The sequence below is a fragment of the Ostrinia furnacalis genome, unplaced genomic scaffold, assembly GCF_004193835.3.
Source record: "Ostrinia furnacalis isolate ACB-3 unplaced genomic scaffold, ASM419383v2 OfSCF4295, whole genome shotgun sequence".
NCBI lineage: Eukaryota > Metazoa > Arthropoda > Insecta > Lepidoptera > Crambidae > Ostrinia > Ostrinia furnacalis.
The window spans coordinates 168739-189537 of record NW_021134534.1 but is presented as its reverse complement, the minus strand read 5'-3'; the positions used below and the strand labels follow the sequence as shown (position 1 = coordinate 189537).

At 40.1% G+C, this 20799-nt stretch overlaps 2 protein-coding genes across 2 annotated transcripts; both read right to left on the bottom strand.

The window, feature by feature from the left end:
- Nucleotides 1-1022: 1022 nt before the first annotated feature.
- Nucleotides 1023-10765, bottom strand: LOC114359302 (uncharacterized). The gene is made up of 11 exons (XM_028313628.1): nt 10721-10765; nt 10097-10302; nt 9502-9697; nt 8993-9065; nt 8167-8904; nt 7363-7680; nt 6862-7053; nt 5974-6751; nt 4811-4898; nt 4289-4415; nt 1023-2494 (listed from the first exon to the last, which is right to left on the bottom strand). Exons 2-11 carry the CDS (start codon nt 10297-10299, stop codon nt 2319-2321), a joined length of 2889 nt encoding a protein of 962 aa, XP_028169429.1. The 5' UTR covers nt 10300-10302; nt 10721-10765; the 3' UTR covers nt 1023-2318.
- A 1354-nt stretch (nt 10766-12119) lies between these two features.
- Nucleotides 12120-20379, bottom strand: LOC114359301 (uncharacterized). The gene is made up of 9 exons (XM_028313627.1): nt 20031-20379; nt 18492-18605; nt 17799-17918; nt 16663-16811; nt 15734-15895; nt 15149-15255; nt 13675-13786; nt 13143-13293; nt 12120-12504 (listed from the first exon to the last, which is right to left on the bottom strand). Exons 1-9 carry the CDS (start codon nt 20187-20189, stop codon nt 12304-12306), a joined length of 1275 nt encoding a protein of 424 aa, XP_028169428.1. The 5' UTR covers nt 20190-20379; the 3' UTR covers nt 12120-12303.
- Between the last annotated feature and the right edge of the window lie 420 nt (nt 20380-20799).

Genomic DNA, 20799 nt, shown 5'->3' with positions numbered 1-20799 from the left:
CACCACTGCAACTCCTGTGTAGCCAGGATCTACAGCTTGACCGCCACAAAAACCCAACCAATGAAGGTCAAGTTTGTCCCGGGGGAAAGTTAAACTGTCATTGGACCCGCAACGAAATTAATCAGAAGAACATAGGAGGAGTTCGAAATTAAGGTTCGACTTCCCTCCATTGCAAAGCGGATGACAGGTGACAAACAAAGGTTTAAAAACCTTTAAGAAAAGATTATGCACCACGGACAATAAATTAAATTAAGTGGGCCTATCTTATGAGCAATTAGCAACTACCTGCCAATAAAATTTTTCACAAAATCGCTTTTAGCACGGAAATTTATCTTTGTCGCGAAAAGATCGGTGTAATAAATTGCGGAAACCATCATCATAGTAGGCTTATCAACTCGGAAAGGGATCAACACCGTATCGCCTTTCGCGCGCTGTCAACCGCGAGGCGTTTATATTACGGTGCGGATAAATGTGCGTTGCAGTATGGAGTTTCATACAAAGAATACTGACCACCTCGAGTTGATACGGCTACGATTCCTTTCTGGGTAGATAAGTGTGCTATGACTTTTAATCTCCACTGCAGGAGCAAGACCCTCTCTAATTTACCAGAGGCAAATGGAGGATTTGTCCTACACTCCCCACGCTGGCCAGACGGGTTGGGGAGGCCTGATGTTCGCATATTTGTCCCTTTTATTTTACGACATCTACGGGAAGAATTTATGTATAATGAAACTTCATTTATTTACATTTAATTTAAATGTAATCTAAATGAAACAGATGTGCAGCACATTTTGCTATATAGGCACTATTGGTTGAAAAGCGGTTTTTAAAGCTATGAAATATTTTATTCTATGACGATAAACGCTCAGTTATTTTATTCAACAATTTAATTTAAAAATTGAGTTTGGAATAAAGTCTACCAAAAACTTGTACGGCCGTTTGTAGACATCTGTTTTTTCACCGGACGACGGACCGTCAAAAAACGGATATCCTTTGTTTGCTGTCAATTTTCTCGCCGGACCCATGTCCGATGCATGTGCACACGTTCATTATAAACCATACGCCACTGCTAAATCCGGTGAAAAAATCGGGCCGTTGTCCGGTCAAAAAACGGATGTTTACAAGCGGCCTACAGGTCTCAAAATTAGTACCTTTACTCAGTACTAGATGGCGCTTTATGTGATAAAGAAGAACTAAAGTGTTGCCATACGCGTATGACGAAGTAAGTACACCACAAAATCAGAATTTGAAATTTTGTTGAATAAAAAACCGAACATTTTCGGCATCTTCAAATGCATCTTGCCATATTGTTTTTAACTTCAATGAAAATGGTAGAATAGTAGAAAAATCTAATTCACCAATTGGCGCCACTGTTGAGTTAGTTCCTGCCTCTCACCAGTGGTGCCACCTAGCTATCGTAAATACGGTAGCTCATTAGACCTATAGATTAAATTGGAGACCTTCAGGGAGTTAGTAAGAAAAACCTACTTAAGCAATTACTTTTTTAAGTACTTTACCTAAAATTTAAGTCTCAGATCACTTTTGCTTAAAATTAACACAATAAATTGTCTTGAGCGTCTGAAATGAGATCGCAATAATAGTACAGTCAGGGTCAAATAATTCGTGACACCGAAAGTGGCCAAAAAATTGAAAACACAACCTTATTCCAATTGAAACAAAGACGTGTTGCGAACTTATTGGCTGCTTTGGGTGTCATTAACTATTTGACGCTGACTATACGCTCGATAGCACATTAACATGCCCCAATGGGTTTTGACTTTTATCATCTTTGGTTTAAGTTCCAAATTGTACAATGCCACAAACCTAAAAGTGAAAGTACTGTCAAAGTTACAAATAAAGGACAACTGCGAAACTGCTCCAACAAAGTTTCTTAATTATCTACCCATCCCACTCACACATAGGGAGATCCTGGTACGACTGACAGGGACAGATAGAGAATACAGAAACAGAGTTAGATAGTGTTGCCATGCTGGATTATTTGACAGCAAACTAATTAAATACAAGTGCTTGTTTCGTTACTACAGGCATCGTCAAATGGTTCGTGGTACCCAAAGTGGCTAAAAACGTCTTTATTCCAATTGGAATAAGGTTGTTGTCAAGTTTTTGCCCACTTTGGGTGTCACGAACTATTTGATAGTGACTGTACATTAAAATCGTGTGTAAAACTAAGTGTGTCACAATACTAACCAGTGTTTGTGGCACAGAATCATTTTTTACTGCCAAAACTTGTCATAAATACCTATTCTACCAAATTAGTTACTCACAGTCAATATTTCTCTACTATGGCAACACCACAATCAGACGTGCTTGTTTTTGACGGTGTTGCCAGGTTTTCTTCTTCGGAAGTTGCCCATTTGTCGGAGGATTTGTGTGTTTTCATCGTCCACTTCTCTGTCCATGCCAGAGGTGCCTGGTATTTGGCCGAAGAGCTTCAGTTTACTTGGTAGGTATATCAATCCGAGTAAGGTTATAACTGAAAGGGAAAAGAAGAAAGAAAAATTGTTTATTTAGCCCAAAAGCATCAGCAATACAGATATGAGTGTACATACGCTTGTTTTTGATTTTGAACCAAAAAATATTAGTATAGTCAAACTTTTAATTGTTTTTGGACTTTAATACAAGCAAAGGATGATGGGCATATTGGGCGTTAAACCAACAGAAACAAAAAGTATACTAAATTAAAGGTTAATACTAGTACTTCATTTCATAGTATAACAACAACCCTGAAATACGCGGGGATACGGAGATAGAGGTCGTTGAATATGCAAAGTTTCCATAGTATTTCACATCACATTAGGGTAATAAAAATAGTATTAGGTCAATTATTTTGCTTTTATCAATCATATTGAGAGTATTTTATCATATCTTACTATCGATTCTATCGATTTAGTAAGTATGTATACCGAATAAATCATAATCGATTATTCGATTGCAATAATCGATTATATTGCTGAAAATAAGGAATTGAATTAACAATCAAATGATAGTAATGATGGTAATCAATAAAATCGATTAATCGAATTGTTAATCGATAAATCGTTTTTTTGGCAATTCGATTAATAATCGATCAGTGATCGATTATGCGACAACACAACAACTTAACTGGTAGAAATCCCATTGAAACATGACTGTGTTGATGTCATTTCTCTAAATGGTACCTAGATATGGTCCTACGCTTATAATGTAGAACATGGTTTAAATAAACCATTTGTTGGCCCCACTCCTGAACTGTTGGACATAATAATGGATAAATAACATAATGTATTTAAAATGTAAGTAGATAAGTATATTAATTAATAATATTTTTTGTTTGCGTAATAAAGCACCTATTACTATTACACATTATGTCAATTTCCAAGCAAACCCGAGAGTTTTTGGTAGTTATTTATATGAAAATATATTTCTGATATTAAGTCCTAACAAATAATAGTAGTTACATTTCTGTTGGTTTTACGCCCAGATTCCATAGAAAAGTGCCCATCATCCTTTTATTGACTATAAATTTTTTTAATTTGAAGCCACGATAGCCGTACGGTGAAGGGGTCGGACTGGCCGACTCGTGATTGTCGTGATCCGGGGAACGCGGGTTCGGTCCCCGCCGCCGCTCGACTATTGTGGTGAGCTCACTCGTGACACAAGCATATTTAGCTTAGTACGAGGGGCTAACGGGAGTATTAGTAATTTGTGTAATAACAAATTACTAATAATCTTTTTTAAAAAAAAAAAAAAAAGGTTCAATAAATATGATGGGAACTATATTCCCTCTGCCTTTTAAAAAAAAGTTAAAAACAATCAGAAAGGAAACTCACAAATAAGGGATTGTTTAGTCTTCTTTACATTTAAATGTAAATAATAGCAACATTCAAAATAGAGATAAAAGTTAATATTAATAAGTGAGACTTAATAGGATACAAGTAGATTAAATATTTTAAACATTATTAATAAAGTAAAACCAGATATTTTAAAGCTTTCTGCTTTTCCCATATGAACTTCAGTCTGTTCTGTCCCAGAAAAATATAGTTTAGTGCCCGTTTTCACCATCAATCCCTAATTTTTAAGCGACCCCTATGGTAACACATAACAGGAATTTTGTTTTCATAGGAGTCAATTAAAAATTAGGGATTGATGGTGAAAACGGGCATTAGACACTCAGAAATAATGTGGCTTTCTACAGTTGAAAGAATTTTCTAAATCTGTAAGCTACTACTACTTCTTATTAAACAAACTTACAAAACCTCTTATTATTAGTGTAGATATAGGTACTTACTGTTTAGTATACACGGGAATACAATGTAAAAGTTCAGATCCGTGGAGTGGTAGTAGAAAGCTTCGCTGAAGTACATTATTATCGTCAACGTCAGCGACCAGTAACCCATGGATACGATTCTGAAATTAATAAAGTATTTTATGTAATAATAAGAATCTTATAGCCTGACCAGGAACATAAAAACCCTGGCATAGAGGCGCGTCAATTGCATTTGATAGTGCAACACTGAGTACAGTCGTACCTGTGTTAAATTAATAGGCTAACTTTATGTATCAGGATTCAGGATTACGGGCTAATTTGATATTTTCATAAATTAACGAAAAAATGTTTTTATAGGTAACCTGATTTAAATAAATTAAATGAAACCATCAATCGAGCTAGTAGAATTTATTTTATTATTCATCAATAATCAAATTCAGAACTTGAATATTCAACTGCAATGACTGCTCATGAACGCTTCAAACTCGGTGTAAACCACCAGCTTTTGCACGGAATACTTTTCAACTGACACAGACGTCAAACCAAGTTTTCAATAAAATCAAAANGACGTTTATCCTCCAAGTATCCTGCAGCATAATTCTTCCTTGTATAGTGAAGGGCGACAAAAATCCTAAAACATCAAACACAGACATTATGACACGCAACATCAAACGTTTTGTAGGTTTGTCTTTACCATGAATGACACTCTCAGGAATCCGTTTCAAAGAGACATCAAAACCGAGTTCGTCTTCCTTCGGGTACCACATTAGGCCAAGAATACGCTCTCCTTGCAACTGTTCGTCTATTTTGAACTTGACAGCCACTGGACCTAAAGCCTCTTTTGGAATGCTGTCTAGCACGGCGCTGCTGTTGCTCGTCCAATTACGTATTTCGAACCCTCCTCCATGCTGTCGTCGGTTGTTCGGTGGACATTTACGTAGCATCTTGGGATACGAATCTGATTAATTACCTTCAGCGTGTCGATCCATTGGCACCATCTTGTGTAAATGTCATCGGGTATCAAATCATCCCAACCGACGTTTACCCTCCAAGTATCCTGCAGCATAATTCTTCCTTGTATAGTGAAGGGCGATAAAAAACCTAAAACATCAAACACAGACATTATGACGCGCAACATCAAGCGTTTTGTAGGTTTGTCTTTACCATGAATGACACTCTCAGGAATCCGTTTCAAAGAGACATCAAAACCGAGTTCGTCTTCCTTCGGGTACCACATTAGGCCAAGAATACGCTCTCCTTGCAACTGTTCGTCTATTTTGAACTTGACAGCCACTGGACCTAAAGCCTCTTTTGGAATGCTATCTAGCACGGCGCTGCTGTTGCTCGTCCAATTACGTATTTCGAACCCTCCTGCCTTGTGTATCTCAATCACATCTCTCACTACATTAATGGCACTTTCTTGGTCCGGCAAACTATCGATATAGTCGTCCATATAGTGCGAATTGATTATTGCATCAACCGCAGCCGGTTTAGAGCTCTCAAAACGCTTAGCGTTCTTGTTCTTAACAAATTGAGCTACAAATGGCGAGCAGTTAGCACCAAATATTAAAGATGTCATTACATANATTATTGCATCAACCGCAGCCGGCTTAGAACTCTCAAAACGCTTAGCGTTCTTGTTCTTAACAAATTGAGCTACAAATGGCGAGCAGTTAGCGCCAAATATTAAAGATGTCATTACATACGTTTTAACGGATTCCTTGGGGTTACTTCTCCATAAAAATCGAAACGCTTGCTGATCCTCAGGCTTGATCTTCACTCTTAGAAACATGTCCTTGATGTCACCAGTCACTGCAATTTTATTTTCTCGGAACCGCAGCATGACACCAAATAACGACAAGAGTAAATCTGGCCCTGTAAGCAAAAAGTCATTAAGACTAAATCCTTCAACTTTATCAGCAGCATCAAAAACTAGTCTTAATTTTTTCTTATTTGGGTTATCAACACCAAAATGTGGCAATACCCACGTCCTAGGTGTGACAGCATCATCCTTTAGTTCCTCAGCGAAATCGTTTTCTAATAAGTGCTGAATTCTCTCCGCGTACCTAGATGAAAACCCTGTATCTTTCGTCATCTTACGCTCGATACCTTTTAGACGTCGTAATGCATTAGGGTAAGAGTCTGGCGTTTGACAGTTCCTGTCACGCCATGGTAAACCAACGTTCCAGCGGCCGTCGATAAGTTCAGCGCTCTGCTCCAGCATTGCTTCAGCGCGCACGTCATCCGCATTTTGACGAGGCTTACCCAAGACGCCCAATGAGTCCAAGGTGAATGAACGCCTGATCTCGTCGTGAATATCCTGCAACAGGTGATTTTCAGTGGGACAGTCTCCACCCTCTGAAATAAAAAGAGTAACCTGAGGAGAGGAGCGGACCTCACTTGGTACATTAATGCTGCCATGCACGCACCAGCCCAAGGGAGTGAGTGTTGCCGAAGGTTCATTACGTTTTCCTACCCTTACCTCTATGGGGAAAAATAAACTATAATTATCCTGCCCTATCAGAATCTCTGGTTTGACATNAGACGTCGTAATGCATTAGGGTAAGAGTCTGGCGTCTGACAGTTCCTGTCACGCCATGGTAAACCAACGTTCCAGCGGCCGTCGACAAGTTCAGCGCTTTGCTCCAGCATAGCTTCAGCGCGCACGTCATCAGCATTTTGACGAGGCTTACCCAAGACGCCCAATGAGTCCAAGGTGAATGAACGCCTGATCTCGTCGTGAATATCCTGCAACAGGTGATTTTCAGTGGGACAGTCTCCGCCCTCTGTAATAAAAAGAGTAACCTGGGGAGAGGAGCGGACCTCACGTGGTACATTAATGCTGCCATGCACGCACCAGCCCAAGGGAGTGAGTGTTGCCGAAGGTTCATTACGTTTTCCTACCCTTACCTCTATGGGGAAAAATAAATTATAATTATCCTGCCCTATCAGAATCTCTGGTTTGACATCCGTTTGACAAATATTATCAAAAACATCAGACATATTAGGATAATCATTAAAATTAACATAACTCATCTTTTGTACCGGTAAGCATAATTGAGGTACACTTCGCGCACAAAAAGAATGAATTTTACCGTCCATACCCGAAATGTCCACGCTCACTATTGTCGCATCCAGAACTAGTTCATTGTTGGTCCACGCGCCGCACACCCGCATTTTCTCCTGACGGCCGCACAGCCCGGCGCGCTCCGCCAACGTAGCGCTTATTAAAGACACCGTCGACCCGTCGTCAAGGAGAGCACTCGTACTGATGATTCCATTCGGCCCGTGTATGCGTACAGGTACGACTTTCAAAAACACTCGCCGATCAGTCGAGTTTATGTTCGTGACTGTCTCCGTAGAAGCGTTCTGTTGCCTTGGCTGAACAGTAGAGTCGTCGCGGCGGTTGAAAACTGGATAATGCAGCAACTTATGATGAGGTAAACCACAGTTGTCTACGTCGCACACCGGCGCAGTGCAAGTTTCTCTGCTGTGACGGGATGACAGACATTTGAAACAGAGTCCGCTGCGCTTCACGTGATTCCATCTGGTCGTACGTAGAGCTTTACTAAAGCGCTTGCATTCCAACAGCGTATGGTTCGCTTTACGACAAAACTGACATTTGTTGACATCTTGTTGCTCAGACTGTAACAATACTGCTTGCGGATGGTTGGTTGAATAAATGTCACGTGGTCTGTACTTGGTCTGGTCGTAGCGTGATTCCATAAAGTAGGTATTGGACGTAGTCGATATCTTTATAGCTTCTTCTTTTATAAAATCTGATAGAATAAGCAAGCGAGGCATCTTTCCTTCAGTAATCAGTGGGAAACTAAAGTCTGACCATTTTGATACAAGCACTGTCGGTAGTTTTGCAAGTATGTTTGAGACTATGTTCATACCTTGTAGATATTCCTCTCGCTTCAATGCTCGAATGGCCTCTATCAGATTTTGTACCTTCACAGCAAATGGCACTATGTCTCTCTGGTAATCGCTCGGCAAGGGTGGTAATTTCTTTATGTCCAACAGTAGTACCCTTGAGATTATCAGATCTGGATTACCGAACCTCAGCTCAAGAGTAGACATAATAGTTTCTGGCGACGATGCGCTGATCAATAGAGCCGAGACTGCTTCCTTAGCGGCTCCACGCAGGCATTTTCTAAGTCGCCATAAGTTCTCTTTGGGTGTGAAGTTACATACTTCAGTTGACTCGTAATATGCTCCTTTGAATGGTAGCCATTCCATCGGGTCTCCGTAAAACTCTGGGAGATCTCGTGGTGTGCATATACGGCTTAAGAGGTTACCATTGTTGGTGTTTGCAGCAGAGGTAGCCGCAATGTCTCTAAGTGCAGCGGCCAACATGTGTACCGTGCCAGCATTTTCCATAGACGCTGACTCTTGATGTGGTACCGAAGAGCACAACTTGCCCGGTTGGGGTCCATTATCGTGGACAAGTTGCTCATTTTCTTGCTGCTCAAGCCATTGCGTCACACTATCGCCATTCTCGTGAAGCTGGATATTTGCGGGATATTCATCCTCAAGTTCCGCGATATCCACCTCCAACTGCTTGTCAAGTAAATCCATAGCGATTTTGGCCTTTTGTTTCGCAGTTTCAAATTCTAGCCGTTTTTTCCTAGCTGCTATAGATGATTCCGAGGCTTTAGAATTTGCTTGCACGACTGTACTATTTTGTACGGAAATGTCATTTTGACTTGCCATATTTTGTACCTCGGAGTCGTCGGATGGCTGAATCTGAATCTCCTGCTGCTCCCTTCGAGTTGCGCTCCGTGTATTTACCATTCTGGGTGGCGTAAAAAACATTGAATCCGCCTGGATCCGGCTCGAAGATTGTAAACCACCAGCTTTTGCACGGAATACTTTTCAACTGACACAGACGTCAAACCAAGTTTTTATATGAAAATCAAACCTAAGAGAAAAACCTCTAAGGAGGTTTTATGCATCGGCAACACCGATAATACTAAATTTTATAATGCCTTTGGATGGTTTTATCGCTAGGAACGACGACGAGGAAGGACGACATCATTAAGGTAGCAGGGAAGCGCTGGACGCAGGCCGCTACCAATCGATCAACATGGAAAGCATTGGTGGAGGCCTATGTTCAGCAGTGGACGTCCTATGGCTAAATTAATGATGATGATCGCTAGGAAGCGATCTATTCAAGACAACTCAAGGAGAAAATACTTAATCAACAATATTTTTTCCCACAATCATCTTACCTCAGAAACTACTGTGTTCCTGTAAATATTCCGATCGTAAGTCCATCCGCTCCTGCAAGGCACGATGTCGGCGGGAGTCTCCTTAGATATGGCTTCTTCCAGGCTTTGGTAGTTCTTCAAAATGTCGGTATAGTTGTGGTTGTACATAGTGCACTGGGAGTATTGGAGGATACCGCTTTTGAGCTCAAATGGTATGCTGCAAATAAATAAATTGATTGCTGAAGATAAAAGAAACTTCACTATGCTTTTTGCATGACATCAATTTTATAAAAAACATTATTTTCGATCTACATATTTTATTATCTTATTTTAGTAGAATATAAAAAAAAATATCTCTGTACGTTGTACCTACCTAGTTACTCGACTTTTCATTTAATAGTGCACGTACCTAAATACTTAGGCGCACTTAGAGCACAGAATAAGTAATACTTAGGGGCACTGTTTTCTTTCTTCACTATCTTGCTTTCATTAAGTTTCAACCAAGAGTCGAAATAGGAATTGGTTCTGTCTACCACTCCGATGCATTCCGATGCATGCTAGTGGAGTGACACTCCGCGAAAGAAAGCTAGGAAAGTTCCAAAGTTAAGACCCTCACCTGAGGTTCTTAACGACCTCCATATCAGCTACATGGTCGAGCTCCGGCACCCGGCACCAGTGGCCAACGTCAGCGGCCATGAACAGCTGTGCGTACGCATGGAAACCGCACGGCAGAACCGCCGGCAACAGCACCAAGTAGATCACCAGCTTCTGGTAGTTGCCGAACTCCCCCACGTCTTCTAGGATCGCGTCGAAGTCCATCGTCTGTGTTAGAAAGTGGTTTGTACCAATTTCAAAGAAAATTCAAGCATGATAAAAAACTCATAATACTAATTTATTTTTGCTTTTAAAAAGCACTTTTGTTTGATTACTTGAACGCGCTAATCTCCGGAACTACTGGTCCGATTTGAAAAATTATATCAGTGTTAGATAGTCTATTTATCGAGGAAGGCTATAGGTTATACAACATCACGCTACGATCAATAGGAGCAGATAAACTATGAAAAATATTGCGAAAACGGGTTAACACGCGTACGAAGTCGCGGGCACAGCTAGTATATTTCATAAGTTTGCATGAAATTGCATGTAAACTTTCAGCTCAAAACTAGAACTAGGTAAAAAGGTATTTAAGTTTTTACTTATTTAAGTTAAAGTTATTTATAATGAAGGAAGCTTTACTTACGTTTTGGTGGGAGCAATCCGTAGTCCCGTGTCTCGCGACGGGACAGTTCCGACTGTGAGGCTCGTAAATACGTTGTACCTATTCAAGGGACCCTAAACTCTACCGGGCTACATACAGGATGATTCAAGTGTAATAAATCACGTTTATTTTCGCATTCAAGAGGATCCGATTCGAACTGGGTTCGTTATGGAAATCGAACCATACTTTACTCGTACCTACATTACATATTTTTTCTTCTAACAGGTATTTGAGGAAATATTGATATTGTGTCAAAATGTATTCGGTTAATGTAGTTCAAAGCTGAAACAACAAACGGTTGTGTTTTCTCGATCTTAAGCTGCTTAACAGTAACACGTGTCCCATTATACAGCAGATAAACAGCTAGGTGAAAATTAATAACTCCATTACAATGCTAATAATGTAATGCCGCTAAAATGACAAAAGTGAGAACTAAAGGCGGTATATATAAATTGTGCACTTTAAGGAGTTACAAGGGCTGAAGAGGCGCTGTTAACTTCATTATACAGCTTAGCTTCTTTAAACAGCTTTCAGTATCCAGGTAAACCGTATAGCGGCCGCTGTAAGACATTTTGTGCTACTTGGGCATCCATTTGACGAGTTTTATACTTAAGTAAGTACCTACCGAGCCACTTGATTTTGGCGATACTGCGAATTATAGTTAATTTAGTTTTTCTACGGATCTTCTACAGTCTGATTCGAACACATTTATTCTACCTATCAGCAAATCAAACGTGCTAATAGCTTTCATAGAAAATGCCTTTGTTTTACACATCAGCCGGTATACTCAATGGGATGCGCACGCGCAATTATCCCATTAGTAGTGCGCAGTCAGTCAATTCGATTAGCGATATAATTGGAGCGGCGAAAGGACAACTCCCTGCACGTCCCAAGGTCAGATCCCAACTGTATCCCAGCTCTGCACCCATTGACGATTAACCACTGCGAGTTTTAGTGCTACATTAATAAACCCAGCAATGGAAAGGGTATTTCAGGAATAATCGCCTGGTAAATCAACTTGCGCAAGGTTCTGTCATGGTCAGATTTGACTTATTGACCAATGGAAAAGGTTTTGACGGCTTTATTGATGTGTGAAGATCCGTTAGAGAACTAGCAATAGATTTATTTAGGTATATTTGTGTAGTTCCTGTTATGGTCAAGTTTGGGCTTCAGTAAGTGTAGAGCACTCCTAAAGGTACTTTATAGTAAACTAGCTTTTGCCCGCGGCTTCACCCGCGTGAAATTTCGTTTGTCACAGATCGTCATAAATTATAGCCTATATGTTATTCTGGGTTATAAACAATAATAATGCAAAGTTTCATCAAAATCCCTTCAGTATTTTTTGCGGAATTAGCTAGTAGGATGAATAAAAGTTTCAATATCATATAAAATCAGTTTATTATAAACTACAAATTAATACGTTAACTTTACTAAAGTTTCTGTTTACACTCGAAAAAAAACAAGTGGACTTAAAATATTTACGCATAACACGTAGTTTCCAGTAAAATACTTTAAATTATGTTAAGTAAGTAGTTTAGTACGAACTGAGTATTATGGGAGCGACATTAAACTTTATGGCACATCTTCCTGAACCACTCCGGGTCATCTTTGGCCGCGGTCTCGGGGCGGCCGCCCGTGTGCCGATAGTGGAACTCAGAGACGCCCCGTCCGGGGACGTTGTTCACTGAGAAGGCACAGAAGCGCTCCACCATCCGAGCCTCCCACTCGTCAGATACGTAGTGGACCGATTCGTACTCCACTTTAACCTGGAAATGGAAAATATGATTGGCTGTGTGATTTTGGTAGCTTGGGAGAGGAAAGGATGCGCTGATGGCAAACGCTACTAGGCATCAAAAGTGGTAGGTAAATGTTTTCTGTATGGCCAAAAAGATTCATGTTGACCAACGATTTAGAGAATAGAGAAAAAAAGTTCCACTTCTGGCACTATTATAGTGTGGCAAATCACTGCATATTGCAATTAGAGCTTTCTTATCGAAATCAATGTCGAAAGTCTGGAAAATATGAAACACCCACGCTTTTTATTTAAAACTCAGCTACTCGGGAGTCGGGATTAGGTCGGATTTCTATGAGGAACAATTCAGTTTACATAAGATCATTATTGCTTATGCGACCCACCCAACCGATAATAGTGATTTTATTTGTGTGCCTGCTGGAAATATTATAACCTCGCCCGTCACGTCATAATCATCATCATCCCAGCCATAGGATGTCCACAGCTGAACATAGGCCTCCCCCAATGCTTTCCACGTTGCCCGGTTGGTAGCGGCCTGCGTCCAGCGCCTTCCTGCCACCTTTATGATGTCGTCGGTCCACCTTGTGGGTGGACGACACACGCTGCGTTCTCCGGTACGCGGTACGTGCTGGTATGTCATTCCAATGTTACCTGGACTGTGTAGACCTCGTCTCCGGCTTGGAACCTGAAGGCGTAGTCCTTGGGTGCTTCGCCCCCTTCCCCATGTTGGTACAGCTTCAGCTCTACCCATTTGATGGGCAGGACCGTCCCGTCTTTGAAAGCGATCGTCCCAACTTCGAATCTGTTGAAGTAACCAAAACTTACTAACACCCGTATTCACAAACATTACTATGAGGTCTCACAGTGCGCGTGAACGCACAGGACAAATTCAAATTCATTTATTCAATCGCAATCTGGCATCTTATGCAGTCGTAACAAGTGTGATTATTAAGCTAGCACCCATAACAAAGCTTATTAATTGCTTACTTTGGGGCTAGATAGCGCTGTGTGAAATTGTCCAGATATTTATTTATTTATTTATTATGCATCAAAAACGTATAAAGTCCGGTCGCCGAGCACAGTCGCGACAGCAATAATATAATTACGCGCGAGAATAAGGATGGGTAGCTTGGGGTCATTGGACGAAATTCTATCTGCTCGGCGACCGAACTTATGTGCTTACTCGGTAGCAGTGGACGGCTGACAGATGACTCCGACGCTGATGCTGGTGCCGTTCTGAAGGAAGATGTGGTGGAACGCGTATCTGTGCATCAGACTCCAGTCTCGTTTATGACCTAGAAACAAGCTAAGGTCAGAATCCTACATTGACCTACAAAAACAACTCTTTTTTTATTTACGAAGTAGAAAATAAACCCTCTCGAAACCATAGCGTAGACCACCGACTTTTAGTTGGCCGATAGTTGGGTCGGGCTCTTAATCAGTATGAATATGTATGAAAGTGCGCACATTACACAGATTTAATATCGGCAGATTCTTCATACAAGTTAAAATCGGGTTCAACTATCGGTCAACTAAAAATCGGTGGTCTGCGCCTAGGCTTATTGTTTGTCCTAGGCGTCACCAGAAGATAAGCATTCAAAGAAAAATTTTTGGTCCTTCGAGCCGGATAACCTTCGGAAGGCAACAGGGGTGACCAGTCACCCCACTAGTTCAAAAAAGTCTTCATACGTTTAGTTGCAGTTGTTGTGTCTTTCTGTCGTTTGGTCTATTCTCTAATTGGAGGGAGAGCTATCAGTCGCATGTGTCAACATATCGCGTTAGGTTCATGTTTTTGATATTTTGACACTGCTGGGGTGACTCATCACCCCTGTTGCCTTTTACGTATACTTTATTTTTTCGTGTTGCTAAAGTAAATGGTTGGTTTTGGAGTAAAAATGGCTTTGTTTTCTCATGATGAAATCGAAAAGTACTTTCATGGACTTGCTGATGTCAATTCCTATGATAAACGCTGCTCAGATGATAATAAGATTTCTAAAATTGAAGACGATAATCTCAGTTCAGTCGGAGGAGGAATACTTTATTTCCAATAGCGAAAATTGTTACGACGATGACGTTCTACTAGCACAATTCAAACAAAATGTGCTACTATGTAAGAACAGACATGTTTGGTCTTCTTGGTTTTATCACCTTAGTGTCAAACACCTCGACGAAATATAGTAACTCTTGCGAGAGATGCGAGAATTATAGAGCAATTACACATGGCATTCTAAATATGAACTAGGGACCTCCTGAGGGTGCACCTTCAGTAAAGTTATAGAAGCAGGCAAGGTGAGTGATATATCAAAGAAAACTGAACAAAAAAGTTATGACATCTCGTATAAAATGTCAACTACCCTCATGCCCTGAAAATCGAAAAGATATTTGCTTTAACTGTGCTTTATGTTAAAAATTAATTTATTAAAAATATATAAACTGTTAAATGAAAGCATTTTTAGTTTTATAATGAAACAAAGTAATAGATCTAATCATTAATAAGTTTGATTTTTCATTACAAAGCTATTTTATTTCAAATTATATTTGTGGGGTGACTGGTCACCCCTGTTGCCTTTTACGTATACAAAAAAAGAGTTGCCTGCCGAAGGTTAAACACTATTCTGTAACGTGTTTTGAACAACTACCTTTTACCAAAGACTTACCAAAGCTGTGATCTCTGAAAGACGGCAACGTGTATTCAAACGACTCGTCATTGATCTTGAACTTGCATTTTAGTTGTCCGAACTGCTCATAGTGAGACTGATGAGCGCTAAAACAAAAGTAAGATTTGCTGAATAATAATACAGATTACAGACTTACTCATAGGCCCGATTCGACCAAACTTTTCCGAGCATAACTTCTGGTAGGTATAACTGGCACATTTACAGTTTCAGTATGGGAAATATGTCAAAAGGTCGAATTTATTCTGAGATTAATAATTTACTCTTGTTTGGTCGTTCGTTCGTTTCAGCCGAAAGACGTCCACTGCTGGAAAAAGGCTTCATGAGTAGAGTCTTATTTTAAAAGGATGCCATCGATTTCAAAGTCACTGTATTTCTAAAGCCCGGTTTGTGAGCACGTAGAATTTTGTCCAATGACCCCGAGCTGCCCATCTCGCGACTGTGCGACGGGCGCCCGCAGTGAGTTTGCGAGCGCGACAGCAACATAATTACACGCGAGCGATAAGGGTGGGTAGCTTGGGGTCATTGGAAAAAATTCTACGTGCTCGCAGACCAGACTATACTCACGTTTTCAAGTGATTGAAGTAAGCCCTGCTCCACTTCTCCCTGGCGATGGACTTGATGACGGCGGGCGGGTGCAGGTCCGAGTCGAAATCGAAGTGCTTGCTGGTGGCTGTCCACTCCCCCGTGAAGTCCACGTCGACTAGCTTGTCTGGCTCGTTCTGATACCTACGATCATATACGATGATACGATACTTCTGAAGTACCAGTTTTCTATTGGGGCTGAAAGTGCTGGAAGCTCTAAATAACTACCCTATCTTTTGGGTTTCGGACGGTTTATTATTCTCAGTATAGTGTCTCACTCATACGTGTGGCAATCTATACTAATATTATAAAGCTGAAGAGTTTGTTTGTTTACTTGAACGCGCTAATCTCAGGAACTACCGGTCCGATTTGAAAAATTATTTCAGTGTTAGATAGCACATTTATCGAGGAAGGCTATAGGCTATATACCATCACGCTACGAGTAATAGATGCAGAGCAAAAATGTTGCGAAAATGGGTTTTCACGCGTACGAAGTCGCGGGCACAGCTAGTGTAAGATATTTCTTCTGATTTAGCGACACGCTCGAGTTAACTGCGCAGGCAGGTGTGACTTCATATCGACTCTCTGGTACGGACGGGGCGAATGCGGAGGTGTGCGTGCGAGTGCGAGGGAGAGTCGCATTTGCTGGCATGTGCAGTTAGCTCGATCGCGTTGTGATAATGTACAACGCCGTGCCACACTTACAATACAGGGTGTTAGGTAAATGGGTATATGAGCCGACACTAGCCAACATGGGCTAGTGGGCATATAAATGGTATGGCGAAGTCAGAAATTTGATATCATCATTTTTTTTTATTTTCTTACAAAATAAATTTTATAAAATCTGATTTGTGAGTTAGCATCAGCAGGTATTTTTGTTTGTTTTATCCACCATAAATTATTGAACTTACCACATCTTCCCATTGTAACTGATTTTCCATTTTGCCATGGGTTCGACCGGCGTCATTTTAATGCCTTCAGCCCCAAATTCCCCGATCTGAGCCCCAAAGAGGACAGTATCCGGGATCTTCTTGCTGCATAACAGACCTTTTCCTGGCAACTACAAAAAAAAAACAATGTAAAAATAGTGAAAAAGAATTTGCTGTGTGGTCAGGGTCTCGAGGCATCGGGCTAACGAAGGAGTGAGGCCCCTCAGGCTCTAAATTATTTTCCAAATAAAATGGACAGTATTCAAAGTTACTGTAAAACGCGAAAAAAATATCAAAGGAAAAGTTGTTCTCTAGTCTGAATTCATTTTTTCTTTCCGAAGTCTATATTTTGGGGGCCCTCTTTTGTGGAGTCCCCGGGGCTGCCCGGCTGTAGCCCCGGTTTCCCTCCCCTAAATCTGGCCCTGTCTGGATGTCGACATCGTAAGAGCCTAAGAGGTGACAAGAGTCCCCTGCCTCGCTTCAGTTTGTGCTATTAAGTTCCAAGCTAGTTAAGTGCCTCCATTTGGAACTGATAAATTACAAAGAGAGTCCAGTTCTTATTAGTGGAGACTTAATGAATGATGATAGTGAAACGTAAACTGGAAGATTCCTCGGATCAAACAGAGATAACAAGATTGAAACTGACTGTAAGGGGTCGCTGGCGAACGCACGGGTGTCTTATGATGTGGTGTGGAATATGAGCGCGAGTCCCATACTATGAGAGGGATATACGCTTTAAACTTTCGCGTTCCATTTAAATTAAAATAGTAAGACACGGGTCTTAACGCGACGTTTATTAATGATTTACATTATGTACTCACGGCTTGACGTTTCGGCTGCCGCGAACCGCCAGTCTGCTTGTGACCACGGCTGCAGCATCGCATCCGAAACGTCAAGCTAAACGTCGCGTTAAGACCATTGAGTTATAAATAATGTACTACGTAGTAATATTACTTCAATGGTTAAGACCCGTGTCTTACTATTTTTATGAGAGGGATAATTAATAAAAAAATACGGCTTTTGGTAGAGAGAGAATGAATTGGAAACGAAAATCATAAACAAGCATGACAGGTAAGATACGGGCCAAGAGTTTCCTCGTTGTGGATAAAAAAACTTACTCCAATATAAAACAAGCCGTTGCACATGCCCAATGGCCGACGCTCGCAGCCAGATATGACGTAGATGCCCTGGTCCTTGTCATTTTTTGACGCAGATATGAAGAACACAGCGTCAAATGCCTGAAAAAGAAATTAAGTTTATTATCTGTACCAGAATTGTCACAGTAGGTACCGTATTCACAAAAGATGGTTACTGAAGTGAAGTAGCAACGCTATGCGAAGTCGCACTCACAACGTTAAATAGAGGTCTGAGATTGGTTCGTGTGGGTCACTCCGCCACTCAAGTATTGTCTATGGTTTTTTAGGACCCTGTGCGTCCACGCGCACTGTGAGACCTCATAGTAATGTTTGTGAATACGGGTGATAGACCATCTCCTAAGGATTTCCATATTGACCGGTTGTTAGCGTTCAGGATCCAGCGCTTTCCAGATACTTTAGGTACCTATCTATTTTGAAAGAAAGAAAGAAAAAACATTTATTTGGTACTAAAATAAATAAAAAGTAGGTACCTACAAATCTACATAAAGAGCAAACAAAATACTTTGTACCAAATTGGTTTCTGCTCAGTATGAGGTCATAGCGTACTCGAGAGCAAGTTACGGCCACTGGTATTCTGCAGAAACCATGAGAGGGGTGCGTGGCCTACAGCGAACGCTACAACTCACTAGAAAAATAGAGAAAATATTATTGTACCTTAGCATGGTCGCTGAGGAGCTGGGCGCAGTCCATCTGCTTCGGGTCCGCTATAGCCTTGACTCCCTGACCCGCCCGCCCTTTTGAGCCGGCGCCCGAGTTCCTATTCGCATACTGAAAAAATCCAGCCAAGTGTGTTGTTAAGTGAAAATTTTACAATTACCTATTATAATTATATAGCTAGAATTAACTATGTAGCTAGGGATAGTTTTATAAGTGCCAAAATATCGGTCTAAACTGAATAAAATATTTTTGATTTGATTTTGTAGTGTAGAGACGTTTCAAACTTTTGAGTTCGTTTTCAGTAGCATCCAACAGTATTTTTCGTATTTTTTTATTGAAATCGTAGCAGTTCCAACTTTAGTGTCTGTTGTTTTTTAATAAATTGACCCTTGACCAAGCTAGCGTACTTATGCATGCGTAAATGTCGCAGATTTTGTTAACCCTACACATAAATAATTTTTCGTTGTGGTTTTATTCCTTAGGTTTCCAAAAGATGGTTAAACCATTGTTGAGAGAGTTATGTAAAGATATGTATTTTGACATTGCCCTTGATTTTTTATCACGCCTGCAGTGTTATCTATTATTTCATGTAGAGACAGTACACCTGTGAGTATTATACATTAATGATGATAAGAATATTGATTAATAAAAATACGAGCTAAGTAACGAGGAAAAGTCGGCTGTATTAGATGTCTTTTATTTATGTAGGTATTACCTACTAGGTAAGTACAGTTAGGGTCAAATAGTGCGTGACACCCAAAGTAGTCAAATAGTTCGCAACACGTCTTTGTTACACTTGAAATAAAGTTGTGTTATCAACCATTTGGTCACTTTGGGTGTCACGAATTATTTGAAGCTGACTGTACCTACATAAGTTAAACCTTCAACCCTTCAAGGTGCCTAACAAAAACAAATAATGCTGATTATGGACCAGTTATAATCGACGTGGATTTAAGTATTTTTTTGTTGGGACTATACAATATTTTGTTAATACAGATTCCCTTTACCTCTACTAAGTATATGATAGGGAAGTAGGTAGGTCCTACAAACTCTACAAAGATAGGAATGTCTAGACTCTACTTACCGAACAACATGTTTACGGACAGTAAAACCAACATTATTATTATCTCATATTTAGTTGCAATATGATTCATAAGTATGAGTGAATGCCCTGCACTTGTTTATTTGCCTTTCTTTGATACAAACAAGAATGACATGCGTATGGTTAAGACAAAATGTAGGTTTTCTAGGTAGGAATTGTTTCAGTGCTTCAAGCGTGAAAACATAACAACAAGCAAAAGAAGTTTTAAATACATTCAAAATTAAAAATATCTTATTCAGTTTTAACCAGTATTTGGCACTTATGAGACACACCTCGCTCGAGACCTATGTTTCTCATTTTGAAAGTTTTATACCAATATAAGTTTTACTACAAAATATCTACGAGGTTAACAAAAAAATAACTCAAAATGTGACAAATTAAAATTAATATTTTACTAAACTTTTACACGGTCGAGTCAACATTGATGCACTTACCTTTCTAAAATAATACAAGCCCGCGAACACGACATATTTCAAATAATACCACTTCCCAGGCACTGAGTACACCCCAAATATGGGCTTTGTCTCCTTGTACCTCACACTGTATACCACTAACAACGTTACAACACCGATGGCCACCAGTAAAACAGACATGATTCAGTCAAGCGCTCGTCTATCACTAAATTATTAACGTTACTATAGGTACGTAGACGTATTTACAAGATAAACACGATAAAAACTGTCGCACAATATACAGTGTTGTGGAGTTAGATAATTTTGCTAATTAAAGGACATAATTAAATTATGCTGGAAGCGCTGGGTCTGACTAATCCGCTAATCCGACGTGCGGCAGGTATTCGTAACAAGGTATTTACTTAACAGTGTAATAAAACTATTTCGACGCCCGGTAATGATGTAATGTTTTGTCTGCAAATCTGTATTATTTACATACACAGTAATATGCGATATTGGGATGTATTTATACTAAGATATGTCTTAATATTATATTTCACATAGATATTGTACGGGGAATACAGGGATGGTTTATGTTGGACAGATGTTGCAAACAGCTAAATACTAAATTAAATACAGTCTAATTGCACTAATTAAACGCTCTATTGTTTTTTTATCCAAAACGAGGAAGCTCTTGACCTGTATCTCACCTGATGGTAAGTGCTGATCAGGCCGAAGGTTCTATTATAATGCGTACATCCCTCCCTTTCCTCTATGCTCTACCTCTTGCGATTTATAGGGCCATAAGGCA

Excerpts from the sequence above, each read along its gene's own strand:
- LOC114359301 (XM_028313627.1), bottom strand. The coding sequence starts at position 20,189 with ATGTCTGTTTTACTGGTGGCCATCGGTGTTGTAACGTTGTTAGTGGTA. Across the intron at positions 17,919-18,491 it reads TCCTCAGCGACCATGCTAAG|GCATTTGACGCTGTGTTCTT; the intron begins GTACAATAATAT and ends TTTCTTTTTCAG. Across the intron at positions 16,812-17,798 it reads ACGGCTTGTTTTATATTGGA|TTGCCAGGAAAAGGTCTGTT; the intron begins GTAAGTTTTTTT and ends TTTTTTTTGTAG.